The sequence below is a fragment of the Simochromis diagramma genome, unplaced genomic scaffold (assembly GCF_900408965.1).
Source record: "Simochromis diagramma unplaced genomic scaffold, fSimDia1.1 OVJJ01000302.1, whole genome shotgun sequence".
Taxonomy (NCBI): Eukaryota; Metazoa; Chordata; class Actinopteri; order Cichliformes; family Cichlidae; genus Simochromis; species Simochromis diagramma.
In genome coordinates, this window is record NW_024386792.1 from 11,331,855 (window position 1) to 11,346,305 (window position 14,451).

The 14,451-nt window shown below is 39.4% G+C and overlaps 1 protein-coding gene across 1 annotated transcript in view; it reads left to right on the forward strand.

Annotated features, from left to right (window-relative positions):
• Nucleotides 1-14,451, forward strand: part of ptprdb (protein tyrosine phosphatase receptor type Db) — a 155,298-nt gene that overhangs the window by 113,882 nt on the left and 26,965 nt on the right. The window contains 14 exon segments of the mRNA XM_040024437.1: nucleotides 224-235; nucleotides 692-961; nucleotides 2,835-2,944; nucleotides 4,349-4,546; nucleotides 6,337-6,462; nucleotides 6,618-6,765; nucleotides 6,848-6,996; nucleotides 7,862-8,006; nucleotides 8,820-9,122; nucleotides 10,251-10,444; nucleotides 12,271-12,297; nucleotides 12,897-13,014; nucleotides 13,294-13,881; nucleotides 14,274-14,368. Of these exon segments, the coding sequence (XP_039880371.1) occupies nucleotides 224-235; nucleotides 692-961; nucleotides 2,835-2,944; nucleotides 4,349-4,546; nucleotides 6,337-6,462; nucleotides 6,618-6,765; nucleotides 6,848-6,996; nucleotides 7,862-8,006; nucleotides 8,820-9,122; nucleotides 10,251-10,444; nucleotides 12,271-12,297; nucleotides 12,897-13,014; nucleotides 13,294-13,881; nucleotides 14,274-14,368 (2,483 nt within the window).

Consider the following 14,451-nt stretch of genomic DNA (forward strand, 5'->3'; position numbering starts at 1 on the left):
CGCTTTCACCAACGTTGGCCATGTATGGCCTCCTTTTCTTTCCTGTCCTCCCCTCACACGTTCTTGCCCTTCCTTGCTCGTTCTCTTGTCCTTTCTGTCTTTTGCCACCTTGCAAAGCTCTTTTTGTCTAACATATCCCTCTTTGTCTTGTATTCTCTTTCTGATATTTTGCATTTTCCTGTCTTTTCTTCCTCCTCCCGCCATGTCATATCTCCCACTGCAGAGCTGCGAGAAGGTTGGTACTGTAACGACCGAGTGGTTCTCTCGAGTCTTTCCTGAGTTGTTGTTTTTTGCCTTTTTTCTTCCATTAAACTGACACTTTCTGTTTGTGTGGCTCAGCTGTGGGCTGTGTGCAATCCTGAAAGTCTAAACCCGCCTGTACATTTTACTCCAGAGTAATATACCATGTGCTGTTTTTCCATGTGAATGCATGTGTGTGTGTTGTGATTTTTGTTCTCCTTTTTTCTGTCTTTTGTGTTCATAAAATTTTAAAATTCACATTAATAAAACATCTTGATATCACATGCACCCTAATGGTAGTGTACCAGACTGTTCAAATGCTTGTACTCTAACTTGAATGTCATAAAACTTTATCTCAGAGCTCAAACCTCCTGATTGTTCTCCACCGCTCTGCACAATCATTAAATCGTAATTGTTTCTCTTCTCTTGCCTTCTTTGCCGTTTGGTCCAGTGCGCCGTGTCCCCCCTCGCTTTTCCATTCCTCCGGCGGATAGCGAAATCATGCCAGGAGGGAACGTCAACATCACCTGCGTGGCGGTAGGCTCACCCATGCCATATGTGAAATGGATGCTGGGAGCAGAAGACCTCACGCCAGAGGACGACATGCCCATTGGCCGCAATGTACTAGAACTGACTGACGTACGCCAGTCCAACAATTACACGTGCGTTGCCATGTCAACGCTAGGTGTGATTGAGGCAGTGGCACAGATTATAGTTAAAGGTGAGTAGTGGAAAGGATAGGAACAAAAGAGTTATACACCAACCTTAATCGAGGGTGATTTTGCTTATGACTTTGTAATAAGGCAGAACTGCAGTGCTCTCTCTCTCTGTTTAACATGTATTTTTATTACAAAAGAATTAAAAAGTAAGACAGTAAAGAAACTTATTTCTATGAGAGCTCCTTTATATACAGATGTTAAAAATATGTATTGAAGAGGAAAGTAATGAGTGCATCTAATGAACACACTAAAGATGCAGTTCTGTACTATATGGACGCAGACAAATAGTCACTGAATACATTTGAAGCAGATACAAAGACAACTACATGTTTTACAGTTAATTAAAATTAAGAAGAAACTATTATAATGGAAGCCAGAAAAAAGGTTAGTAACCAAACACTCTCCACCAAGCAGGAGCAAACAATCACAAAAAAACAATGTCACTAGCTGCAACCTCCAAACACTCACACAGCTAACTAGCTGCAACCACTCACATGGCACTCTGGCACCAGAGCTCACCTTTCTCTGCCCTTAAATACCTTTAATTGCTGACGTGAGTCAGCTGTACGATAGAAAAAGGTGGCACCTAAGGCAGGAGAGATGGTAGGACACGCCCACACAGGCAGCTTCAGGAGGAGGCCCTGCTAGGGCCGTAACATGGACTTATGACTTATGAGATTTAGTTAGATTTGTTTTGTTATGGTTTAGATTGGAAAAGGCCCTTCTTATTGCTGTAACAGCTGTATCAGTTTGAATACTTAATTATTTCAAGAGTGTTAATTTGGTTTCAAATGCAACTCTATTCCTTGGGGAGCTGCTTTAAGCAAATGTAAATCAAAAGACAGTGTAGTGATGTGCAAATCTAAACTCGGTATTGTATGAAAAACGTGTTAAATACTGAAGCTGAGATTTTACTGTTGTAGTTACTTTGTGAAGAATGTGCTGATTTTGAGTTTTTGAGTTCCTGTAACTCTCAGAAAAGTTGGAACAGGGGTAAGAAAGAAAATTTGTGTTTTAAGAAAGTTCTTAGGAATAACGCCTGTTGGAGTATCTTTCAGCTATTTAGGCAAATGGGTAACAGGTAGCTAACGTAATTATATACTGTATGAAAAGAGCATCCATAGAGACTTTTAAAGTCTTTCAGAAGGAAAAATGGGGATTGTCATCACAAAAATTAAAAAGAAATGTTGAAATTTAAAGAGCTTGTGGTAAATCTATGTACTCAAAGGACAAGACCTAGAACAATATTGAATTACTATGATCTTCATGGCCTCAAGTGGCACTACATTAAAAACTGACCTAATGGGTTTGTGAAAATCTCTCTTTGAGCTCAATGAACAATGTTTGTCATGGTTTCTACTGTAAGACTTCACCATGCAATGAATAAATAAACATGAAAAATGTAAGACAAAAATCCAGAAAGAGCTGCACGAGTTACACTGTATGAGTTCTGGGCCTGAACTCATGTAAGATTGTAAGACTCAGTCAAAAATATGAAATTCTTCTTAAAAAAATCAAGAACTGCATCCTGTGGGCTACCAGTAAACTAGTCTTACTTCTGTCAGCAAGACAATACCAAGCCATGTCTATACATTAAACTAGCACAGCTTTGCAGTAAAATGTTGTTAAGTGGTCTTAAATTCATTGCGTGTTTCTCTTCAAGACAAAATATTTAGAGAATTAATTTAAAAAAATATATATGAAGAAGGCCCTGATCTGCTGAGCAGCTTAAATCCTTAAATCCTATCCTACTGAGAAAACGTTGCTTGGGGCGCTTAAAAAAGAGGTGATGCACTAGAGTGCTAAACGTGTCTCTGCCCAGCTGTCTATTACAATAAACAATAAAATATGTCTCGTCTTTTTTCCACACTTCAGCTTTGCCAAAGGCTCCTGGCATCCCTGTGGTGACAGAGAGAACTGCAACAAGCATCACTCTCACCTGGGATTCTGGAAACCCTGAACCCGTCTCCTACTATATCATACAGGTACGACAGACTTGTAAGCACTTAAACATTACCTACCTCACAGCACTATATGTACACAAATTGCTGAGACACGCATTATACAACTCGAATTCCAAGAAACCTGGGATGTATAATGCTGTATACATAAAAACACAATCCAGTGAATTCCAGATCTCATAAACCAATATTTTCAGAACAATGCACAGAAAGCTTGAATTGAGGCATTTTATCATTTTATTAAAAATACAAATCGTGGAACAATTTCACAATAATGTTCCTCAATGTAAAAGCGTAAAGACTCGTTATCTAGAATAAATAATATCGTTAAAGGATTTAGAAAATGTCATGTTTTCTATGTTCTGTTGTAAATAAAAAATGCTATTTATGAATTATTGTATTCTCTGCATACCCAGAGTCTTAGAGCACTAGGATTTATCAATATAAACTGTTATCATGTTGGCCTCAAGCCTACTTAGTATGGCTGCAAAGGCAGGAATCCCTATTTCTCCCAATACTATTAACCTCCCTCGAAGTGTTCAAAGTAAATCTGGTGTCCTGTGAATACTCCCTACTGACAGTGGTAAATTCATAAAAGAGAATGAATTAACAGTTGTTACGAGTTCAAAATTGGGGATGGAGACAAGAGAAAAAAACACAATAACAACACTGGTCCGGCCGGGTTGAGTCAAACGATGATTTTAATAGTCACACGCATGGGAGATGGACACTGTATGCAGACAGCCTCAGATCTCAAAATGGTGGAGCATTGATCAAACTCTTATAGCCTCTGGTGCCCCCACCTTATCATAAAAGCCTAAACATTCACATTCTTTCTCTCACACGGCGCCTAAGCTACGACCTTGGCTCCCCGTTTATCTGCTCCTGCTGAGATGGGGCAGAAAACTCCAGCATGTTCCGTTCTCTTCTAATCAGACAAATAAGGCGATGACTTTCTGCAAACAGTATTTCTTATAACATCATAAAACAATATCATTCATCCACAATAAATCAGCAGTTTAATGTAATGCAAATCAGTTTAACTAATGCAATAGTTATCAGCTTCTTCTAATTCAGGAGAATAATGCAAACTAAAACTACATAATAATTCACAATGTTTAATTAGGGGTATAACATGGCATAAAATAATATTATAATTTAACACAGTACTATGGTTAACAGTAGTATTGAAATACTCACTTTCTAAATTGCAGGACTCCTGTATGAAACATGAATTGCCCAAATTTCACTCTGTACATTTCAATGTAAATCTAGATAAGTAGATGCAGGTATGGTTTTACATAGTTTTGATGTATTTATGTATACAGACACAGCTGTAGCTGTTAACTCAATACAAAGTTGTTTATTGCAGCTTGAATTCAGTCTGTACTTCTTCTTCTTCCCCTTTTCATCTCTTGTTTCATCTAGCATCGCGCCAAAGGCTCAGAGGACCCCTATAAAGAGATTGATGGCATTGCTACAACACGCTATAGTGTGGGCGGCCTGAGTCCTTACTCTCACTATGACTTTCGGGTGGCAGCTGTCAACACCATTGGTCAGGGCCCCTCCAGCGAGGTGGTGGAGGCTCGCACAGCTGAGCAGGCCCCCTCCTCGCCTCCTCGCCAGGTCAGGATGATGCCTTTATTTGACAAAGTGGAAAGCAGTTTTTACAGCGATAAAAATGTTCTTTCCAAATATGGATCGATGCTATTTTTGACTCTGAGACAGCCGTTGCTGGAGCTGTCTGTCCATCCTGTTCTATTCTCATAAAAGCTTTGAGGGAATTTCAAATTTGGTACAAGCATACATACTGGAAGGATTAGAATTTGTTCAAAGGGCCATATACCAGGATTTATTTCACTAATTATTGCAAACTATGGTATACAAAAATGTGGAATTGGATAAAATATCACAGTGATGGCATTTTAGCCAAAATAAATCATCATAATTTTCTATAAAATATATGTTTCTTATATTTATATAGGGTTTTAAATCATTTACATTTGGTCAGAGACCAAATTGGTGATCACCTAATTTTCTAAGGCTTCACCTCACATATTATACATTTTACATATCATAACATTTCATATTACATGTAGAGAGATATGGATGTAATATGCAACTTGACCAGTTAGGCATATAAATAAAAATTGGTATTTCTGGTTCAATATGTGGATGCATTTATGTAACCTCTATTTTAATGCATTTCAATGTGTGCTGTTTTCCAGTGCTGTGACAAAGTTTTCCCCCCCTTCTTGATTTCTTAGTTTTATTTTTGTTTTGTTTTTGCATATTTGTCATGTTTACATCTCTCCAATCATCAAACAACTTTTAATATTAGACAAAGATAAGTAAATACAAAATGCAGTTTTTACACAATGGTTTCATTTCTTTATGGAAAAAACATGCCAAACCTCCCAGGAATCTGCATCAAAAAAGTAATCAGTCCTCCTTTTTTAATTACCATATTAATTAATTGTGATTAATCATGTTTTAGCAAAGAGTTCAGTTGAATTAGCCACATCCAGACATGATTACTTCTAGGACTGCTGAATCAAGAAACCCCTTACATATCTGACACCTGTCTGACAAAATGAAGTAGGCCAAAAGATCTTTTTTTAAAGTAACACATCGTGCCACAATCTACAAACAACTCAATAATAGCTGACAAACAAAGACACTGACATCTATCAGTCTGGAAGATGTTACAAAGCCATTTTTAAGGCTTTAGGACCCCATTGAACCCTGATGTAAACCATTATTTACAAATTGAGAAAACTTGGAACAGTGGTGAACCTTCCCAGGATTGGCCAGCCTACCGAAATTACTCCAAGAGTACATCGGTGACTTATCCAGGAAGGCGCAAAAGAACCCAGAATAACATCTAAAGAACTGCCAGCTCACTTGTCTCAGTTAAGGTCAGTCTTCAAGATTCAACATTAGGAAAGAGATTGGGGGGGGAAGCATCCATGGAGGAGTTCCAAGGAAAAAACACTGCTGACCAAAAAGAACACAAACGTTTCCCAGTTGCCAAAAAGCATCTTATTGGTCTCCTAGACTTTTGGAAAAGTATTCTGTGGACTGATGAGACAAAAGTTGGATTTTTGAAGACCTGAATCTTCTTACAGCTGGTGTAAAACTAACACAGCATTTCAATACAAAGAACTTACCAATAGTCAAACATGGTGGTGGTAGTGCGATGGCACTTTCACACGCGCAATATTGACATGTCAACCAAAACGTACACCTTCTGTAGATGAAGGGTCTTTTCCCCCTAGACTTAAATGCGATCACTCTCCGTTTGGCAACCACATAAACTCTCCCCTGTTGCCTATTAGCAGAATCCAGGTTTAAACTTTCTCCACATTTGTGTCACTTTTGCACTTGGTGTTTAATTTTACTCTTTTTATTTGTAGGTCATAGGTCGGATGCTGAGCGCCACAACTGCAATGATCCACTGGGATGAGCCTGAGGAACCTAATGGACAGGTGGTCGGTTACAGAGTGTACTACACCTCTGACAATTCGCTGCCAGTGAACCAGGTGTGTATTCCTGTGTGTGTGGTTTGGCTTATTGTTATTGTTACTATTTATGCATAACAGATGATAACTTGTGTTGCCAAGATGTATAAGGTATGAGAGTGTATCTGTGTGCCTGCTTGCATTCATGCATTGTGTTGTGCACCGGTGTTGTACAGTGGGAGAAGCAGATGGTGCGTGGATCCAGCTTCATCACCATCCAGGATTTGACTCCTAACAAGACTTATTACATCCGAGTGCTGGCCTTTACCTCTGTAGGAGATGGGCCCTTGTCCCAGGACCTGCAGATTATAGCCAAGACTGGAGGTAAAATAAGAGAAGCAAATGGCATATAATGGTTAAGATTATGTAGTCTTAGTGTTCTTTAAACAATCCTCTTCCCCTTTAGTTCCTTCTCAACCATTAGATTTTAAGGGTGAGGCAAAGTCTGAAACCAGTATCCTGTTGTCCTGGGTGGCTCCAACGACCCAGGGTGGCCCAGATAACCAGATTACAGGATATGAACTTGTTTACCGACGAGCTGACGACACAGAAGAGGTAAAGATGGGGAGATAAAAAAAATTGTCACTAAATGGGCTGTTTTCATAGATTTATAATTTTATAGGTAAAGTTGTGGTCAGAAGTTTACCTAAACCCATCATTGGTATGAATGTCATGATCATTTTGGACTTTGAATGTTTTCTTTGAACTGTTCAGTTTTCAGGGTGGTATGATTGTACAGAAAAGAAAACTTTAATGACTTTAAAAAACATGAATTGAGTGCACAAGTTTGAATTTAATGATTTATTTATTTCTCGAGTCCACACAGGCTCAACAGGGCACGCAAACAGGCTCAATTTGAATCTTGATTCTTTTAATCATTGGTGATCGTGACTGATTACAACTGGTAGTTTCTCTTTTCCCGCATAACATGGATTAGTTTCACAGCAGTTGTTGGATTGACCAATTTTTTTAAAACAATGGGAAAAACGAGTAAAGAAACAGAACAATGATCCCAAACACACATCAAAACCATTTTTGAAATGTTTGATGTTACGTTTTTGGAAGGGCTTCCCAAAGCCCCAACCTCAACTCTATTGAAAATTTGTGGATCAGCCAGTTCTGTCTCAGGAAACCAACCATTTCAAACAAACTCTGCTAATTCTGCCAGTTCAGCAAACAGTCACTAAAGATGTATGCTGTAAAATCAGTCACCTGAAAAAATGAAAAGTTGAAAGAAATCATTAAAAGCTCCAAGATACCATGACATCCATGCCCTTAATGAGTGTCCCTAAAATTCTGATCACATTGGTAGGTGGATAGACAATAACAAATTCAAATACAATTGTGTAAAGTGATAACAATTTGATATCATTATTGATCTAGTTATAGAAAGTTAACTCTTGTCTTTTTGTCCCTTCAGAAAAAAGTGAGCTTTGAGCCCGCCACATCCTACCTGCTCAAGAACTTGAAGCCCTTTTCCACCTACACCTTCCAGCTAGCTGCCAAAAGCAAAAATGGAATTGGGGCATATACCAATGAAGTGTCCATTGACACACCACAGACACGTAGGTCTACCTGCACAGACTGCAGTGTGTGAAAGTGTGAAGGTGTTTGTGAGAGCGAAAGAGAAACAAGATCCAGTTTTGACAATGCAAACGCTAATACATGTAATGCTAAATCACGTAGGTTTCTCTGCTGCAATTTTAATTAGACACATATGTGGCATTGTTGCATTGTCAAAAAGGGGCCATCATGAATCAAGACCATAGCTGGAGCTGACCTCAGAATTGATATTTCAACAAATACATAAAAGACCAATAATTATTTCAAGAACTTAGCTTTAGTTGATGTATTTTGCATACAGTACTAAGCAATTCTTTTAAGATTGCCAGAAAAACTTCATTTGTTGGCTACCAATCTGAGGTCCGTAAGAGACTCAGTAAAACAAGGTAAGACGAGGTTGGCAGATAGACATGAGAAGTCCAACATGGACCACAGAGGCTTGTAGGCTGTAAGGACAAATTATGGGAAGGTATGTGTGTTTCAAGCTCTAGTCAGTGTTTTTGTCATTCACTCGTTTTCATTAATCAAACATTGCTACCAAACAGAAGTTGACACCCATCATTTCAGTATCTCTGTTCAACCATCTTTTAATTTCTATGGTCATTTTTCAAAAGAGCTTCAGTTCTCCAGAGTTTCTTTTTCATTTTGTGTTTCTTTGTCTTTTGCTCTCTGTCTCTCATCTGCTCAATTTCACCCCCATGGCAAACCTCACTTCTCCACTCACCTCTCCACCCACCAATAACAACTTGTACACACAACCAAATAACATTTACCCAAACAACCCCTATTGTGCCTCCTCAAAACTGGCCAATCAGTTCCTTCAGCACCTCCCCAGGACATCAAATGCACCAGTCCCAGTTCTACCAGCGTCCTGGTAAGTTGGGCACCACCACCTGTGGAGTTTCAGAACGGCATCATTACAGGATACTCCATCCAGTATGCCACTACAGAGGGCAACAAAACATCAAAAAGAATTGATGGAATTTCTCCGGAAAGTTCTCCGTATCTCCTGGAAAACCTAGAGAAATGGACTGAGTACGGCATAACCGTGAGGGCACAGACGGAAGCTGGGGATGGACCAGAAAGTTTACAGCTTCTTATCCGCACTGAGGAAGATGGTATGTTCCCAACAAAAGATACAAATAAAAATAGGATGGTCCTCCCTACTAATAGTCGCTACCTCTAACTTACTAACCAAGCAGCACCCTAAACTAACAGCAAGCTTGTTCTACTGGCCAGTAAACTCATTTATTCTGTTCTTGAGCTGCAATTTAAACGGACAATGCATTTGTGAACCACTGTCAGACCCTCCAGTGAAAACCTCCTCCATATTTTTCCTTTGTAACCACCAGAATCTGCCAACATACAGAATCTCCTCCTGCAACCCCCCCTCACCACTGCTTTCTCTTGTCAGCAGCAGTCCCCTTTTTTCCTGCAGCAGCTGACATTATCCTCTTTTATTTTTTTGAACCGGCATCTTTTTTCCTCACCTTTCCCTTTCTTCTAAAAGCCCCTCTTTTTACTAAAAGGAATGCTGAGATTTTCCTGTCAAAAGCTAGCAATAGTCCCCTCTAACAATAACAAGGCTGTCGGTGTACCTCAATCTTTCCTCACCTTGGCTTTTCTCACCAGTAATCTGTCCTACCAAATCATTTCCAGTACCTTTACAATTATTTTGATACATCTAATGTAAACCAGTGCGGTGTCTTATTGTATCTAGAGTAATTTGTTATATTTTTGATTCCAGTACTCTTTGTGCTTGTGGGTGGGTCTGTCAAATAGATAAAGGTGGCTGGAAGTTTTTTCCTTCTTTTTGTATATTTTTGCTTTTTGGGGAAAGAAGTGTAGTTCTTGGCAGTACAGGAGAGGTTTTTCTTGATAACAGTATTTTCTCTTTGACTGCCTGCCACTATTTATCTGCCCCTGGCAACAAATCCTTTTCTATCTGCCATTCTTATCTTTTCTACATTTGCTTCTTATCCTCCACTGCTTTTTTCCTCCATGTTTTTCCTCAAGCGCTCTCATTTTTTTACTATTTTGACTTTTTTTCCCTGACATCAGAGCTGTTTTAGACTTTTTGTAGGGTTGTAGTTTTTCACCTTTTTTAGCTTTTGGCTGTTTTTGCCCCTGAAAGCATTTTTTTTTTTTACTAGAAAGAAACTTCACTAAAGTGAAGGCCTTTAACTGAGAGGTTTAACTGCCCATCATCTGTGACCCTTGACTTCTATCCAAAAATGCATTTGTAGTTCCAAGTGGTCCTCCACGAGGGGTGGAGGCAGAAACTGTGAACGCCTCGGCTGTTAGGGTGAAATGGCGAGCCCCTGCACCTGAAAGACAGCACGGTCTGATCCGAGGCTACCAAGTCCATTATGTGAGGATGAACTACGGAGAACCTCAGGGTCAGCCATTCATCAAGGACATCCTCATAGACGACTCACAGGTAACCCGAGAATATTACCTTAATGGGTAATCTGTAAATAAGTCATCTATAAATGCAATATAAAACATTATGAGATAAATTATATTACATGGTAATGCTGATTATTAGCATAGTCAGCTCAGTTCAGCAGCACGTGGGTTTACTTGGACATATTATACAGATGTCAAAAACCACGATGTGGCCATTAAGACATTAAAGTATCTTATTTCAATTGTGCAAACACCATCTGTCATAGAAGGTGTTGTGCTGGAGTTAGGACCCAAATATAGGACAATATAGGCTTTTTATTTAAGTCCAAAATAAATTAACACAAGTTCAGAAACACAAAGAGAACCATAAGAAACAGCAAAGAGCGAATAGAAGAAAGGTCAGTGAGGACTAACTAGGGATTAGACTCAGATGTGTATAATCAGCACAGGTGAGGACGATCAAGTAGGGAGGAAAAAGAACACATGAGAGGACCAACTTTTTAAAGTAAAACAGGAAATGTGTAACAACTGTTAGTTTAAAAAAAAAAAAAGAAGAGCAAAGAAGGACAACAAGACAGAGGCAAAGGAAGCAAAATTAACCCAACAAAGCAGGAAATGACTGGAAGACAATTAAAACCTAAGAAGACATCAGACCAGGTAGCACTGGTGAGCCACGACATTACTATAGAACTGAAAACACTGAAGAAACTAAACATGTTAGAAAGAAAAAAAATTACAAATTTTAACTCAAATTAAATATGAACCATGCACACAAAAAACTAACACTAGAACAGCAACTTCACAGGTATTCGGAAAACTAAATGAGAGCTAGAACTTAAATAAAATAGTGAAACTAAAGCTGAGCTTTACTGGAACAATAAAAACAAAACAGGGATCCAATATTACTAAAATAGCAGGAAACAACACTATGACAACAGAATTAGTGACTACACATTTGCTAAATAAGAAGCTAACTCTCATATCTGTCTGTATAATATCTCATACCTGCAACCAGTACGCTTAGTTTTGCATGAATACGGGAAACAAGCTGGTCCATCTTTGTGCAGGTCGGCGAATGTCAGACTTTTTCTACCCTTTAGAAACCAAAGAACCTTCAAACCCTCACCACAATTTTAAAGAATCAACAGTTATAGAGACATCAACTAAAAAGGATCCAAATTAAATTTTGCTCAAATGCACCCTCTCTGTTGTCTGTCTAAATCTCTTCACCCAGCTGTGGGCTTACTTGTATTTGAGAATCAGTGTTTTCTCCTGATTGTGCAAAGTCAACAGTCCGCAACCCGTAGCTAAACACTTAGCGAACAGACGTGAGAACAAAATCATTATTCTCATCACATGTTATGTAACTCCACTAATGTCCAAGTAGTAATAACAGCTAGTAACTCATGTTATGTGCCAGCAAAAGCAAGCAAATGTCATGTCAGCCAAAGTCCGTTGGTAAAGAAAATACCACAGTGTTAAGTATCGTACTTTGCATCTTTAGCATCTAAACTCAACATTAAAAATGCGCTTTTTTCAGTAAGGGTAAACTATTTTCTGACTCTTACTCTTTCGAGTAAGTGGAGCTAGCATTTGTTTCTTGTTTTGTTTTCTGGTAAATGTGAGAATTTTTCCCATCGCAACTCTAAAAGTAATGTGAACACAGCCTGACTCACAGAATTCCTAAAATAAGATTTACAATCTGATAAGGTTAAACAGCCTTAATGTGTGTTATTACGTTTTATTTAAATTAAACTGGAGATTTTGTTAAATGCAGATAAAAAAAAAGTCCTTTTGACTATTACTCATAATGTGTTTCTCTCTTCTTTTTTTTCCTCCTGCTGCTTCATCATTCAGTGGGAATATGATGACTCAACAGTATATGTGAGTAAACATTTATTTGTGCATATTATTTGATGTTAGAAAAAGAAAAAAAAGTAGATGAGTCATATTTATGAGACTGGAGCTTTAAAATTAAGTCTTTAAACGTCGTGCAAGAACACATTTCTATTTCTGTATTGCGTGTTCACCAGGAACACAGAAAAGATAATATATTTAATAAAGGGACCTAAAGAAAACCCCACAGATGACTGATAATATGAGTCATTTTTTGTATCACCAAAATATTCTTGTTATATATACGATTTACACACATACTAAGAAATTAACAAAATATATGTGTTTATATGGAGACAAATCAGTTTTTAATGTCTTTGTAGGTAAAAGATATTTTGAGTTAAAAAAATGATTTAAACAGGAGTATCCGTACATGTCTTGATATTGTTTGTGCAGAAGTGAGCTGAATAACTGCACAGTCACACTGTCAGGCACAAAGACTGTACGCTTTTGCTGTACCTCTTTGTGTTGCTTTAACCCCACCCTCCTTGAGTCTCTTTTTGTTGAGCAGTGACTGCTCATTATCCCGAGGACAAACAAAAATTAGTGGCCTTTTGTCGCTGACAATTCTTTTTGTTGTTCTGCAGGAAGTGGTGCTTGGGGACCTGAAGGCAGATACTGCCTACTCTGTATCAGTAGGGGCTTACACTGCCAAGGGCGATGGCGCTCGCAGCAAACCTGTTACTGTGTGCACCGCCCCGCCATGTAAGTGTGTCTGCACAGACCCAACCATACACAAAGACACAGAGGTTGAAATAAACGGCACATGTAGTTGATTGTCTTTGAGAGTTTGGCATCACTAATGATAATTATTGCCCATTGAAATGGTCTCACACCTTGCTGTGCCACAAGAAGCCACGGGTGCTGTATTAATCGTATTGTGCAGTTTTGCTCGAGGTAATGAATAATGTGCTTTGTAATTACCGTCTAATTTTCTTTTCATTATTCTCTCCCTCTCTCCTGTTTCTTTCCTTTCCCTCGTAGTGCCCGAGAAGCCCAAACTGCTAGTGAGTGCCACTGACTCGGGTACGGCCCTGCTTCAGTGGTACCCCCCTCCCAGTCCAGCCACCCCACTCCTGGGGTACCGCCTCACCTTCGGCCGCGTTGACGTTCTCCCTTTTACAGTGGTTGAGTTTCCCCCCAAGGAAAACCGCTACACTGCCCAGGATATCCACAAGGGTGCTAACTATGTGTTCAGACTGTCAGCCCGCAACAAGATGGGCTATGGAGAAGAGGCTGTAAAAGAGGTGACTACTCCAGAAGACATCCCGAGTGGATATCCAGAAAATATTATCTCAGAAGAGGCGTCTGCCACCTCGCTTCAGCTGGCGTGGAAAACAGTCCCGCTGATTGAGCAAAATGGGAAAATTTTGAAATACTCGGTGCTATACAAGGATATAAACAGTCGGGGAAACGCTACAGAGGTTGTGGTGCCCACTCAAAGGTCGAGTGTTTTGTTGGAGGGTCTGAGTGCCGATACTGTGTATGATGTCAGGGTGTGTGCGTTCACAGCTGTCGGTCCTGGGCCTTACAGCCCCAGTGTCCAATTTAGGACCCAACGGCTAGACCAAGGTAGGCTCACACTCACATTCTAACAACCCATCTTCACCAGGCTCAGGATGCTAGACACACTTCCGAACAGCACATTTGAGAGTAAATCAAGCAAAGTCCCACATGAACATGAGACATCTTGCGGCTGCATCCTAAGTGTCCTTTTTCGTTGTCTTGTCACTGTAGCCTTAGACCCAACATCCTTTTCCTAAAGCAAGGTAAGAGTTTTGGGTCTTGGGCAGGAATCACAGTCCTGTGTGTTAATAAGAGCAAATAGCTAGCATGAGGCTGGTACTAGAGAATGATACGCAGGTAAGACCAGTAGGACTGGACAGTAGAGACCGTAACTGCGAATGCTGGGCCACATTAATACTCCTTTCTTTTTTTTTCTTTTTTCTTTTTCTGTCCCGTAGTTTTTGCCACCAACTTCAGAGTAAAAGCATCCATGAAGAACTCTGTCTTGCTGTCCTGGGAGATCCGTGATAAGAACCCTGTCCAGCCGTTCACTGTAAGGAGATGTATATTTGTTTGTTAGTAGGTATAAAAAGTAGCCGTGCCTCATGCAGTTTAACGTTTATAAGCTGAAAAAGC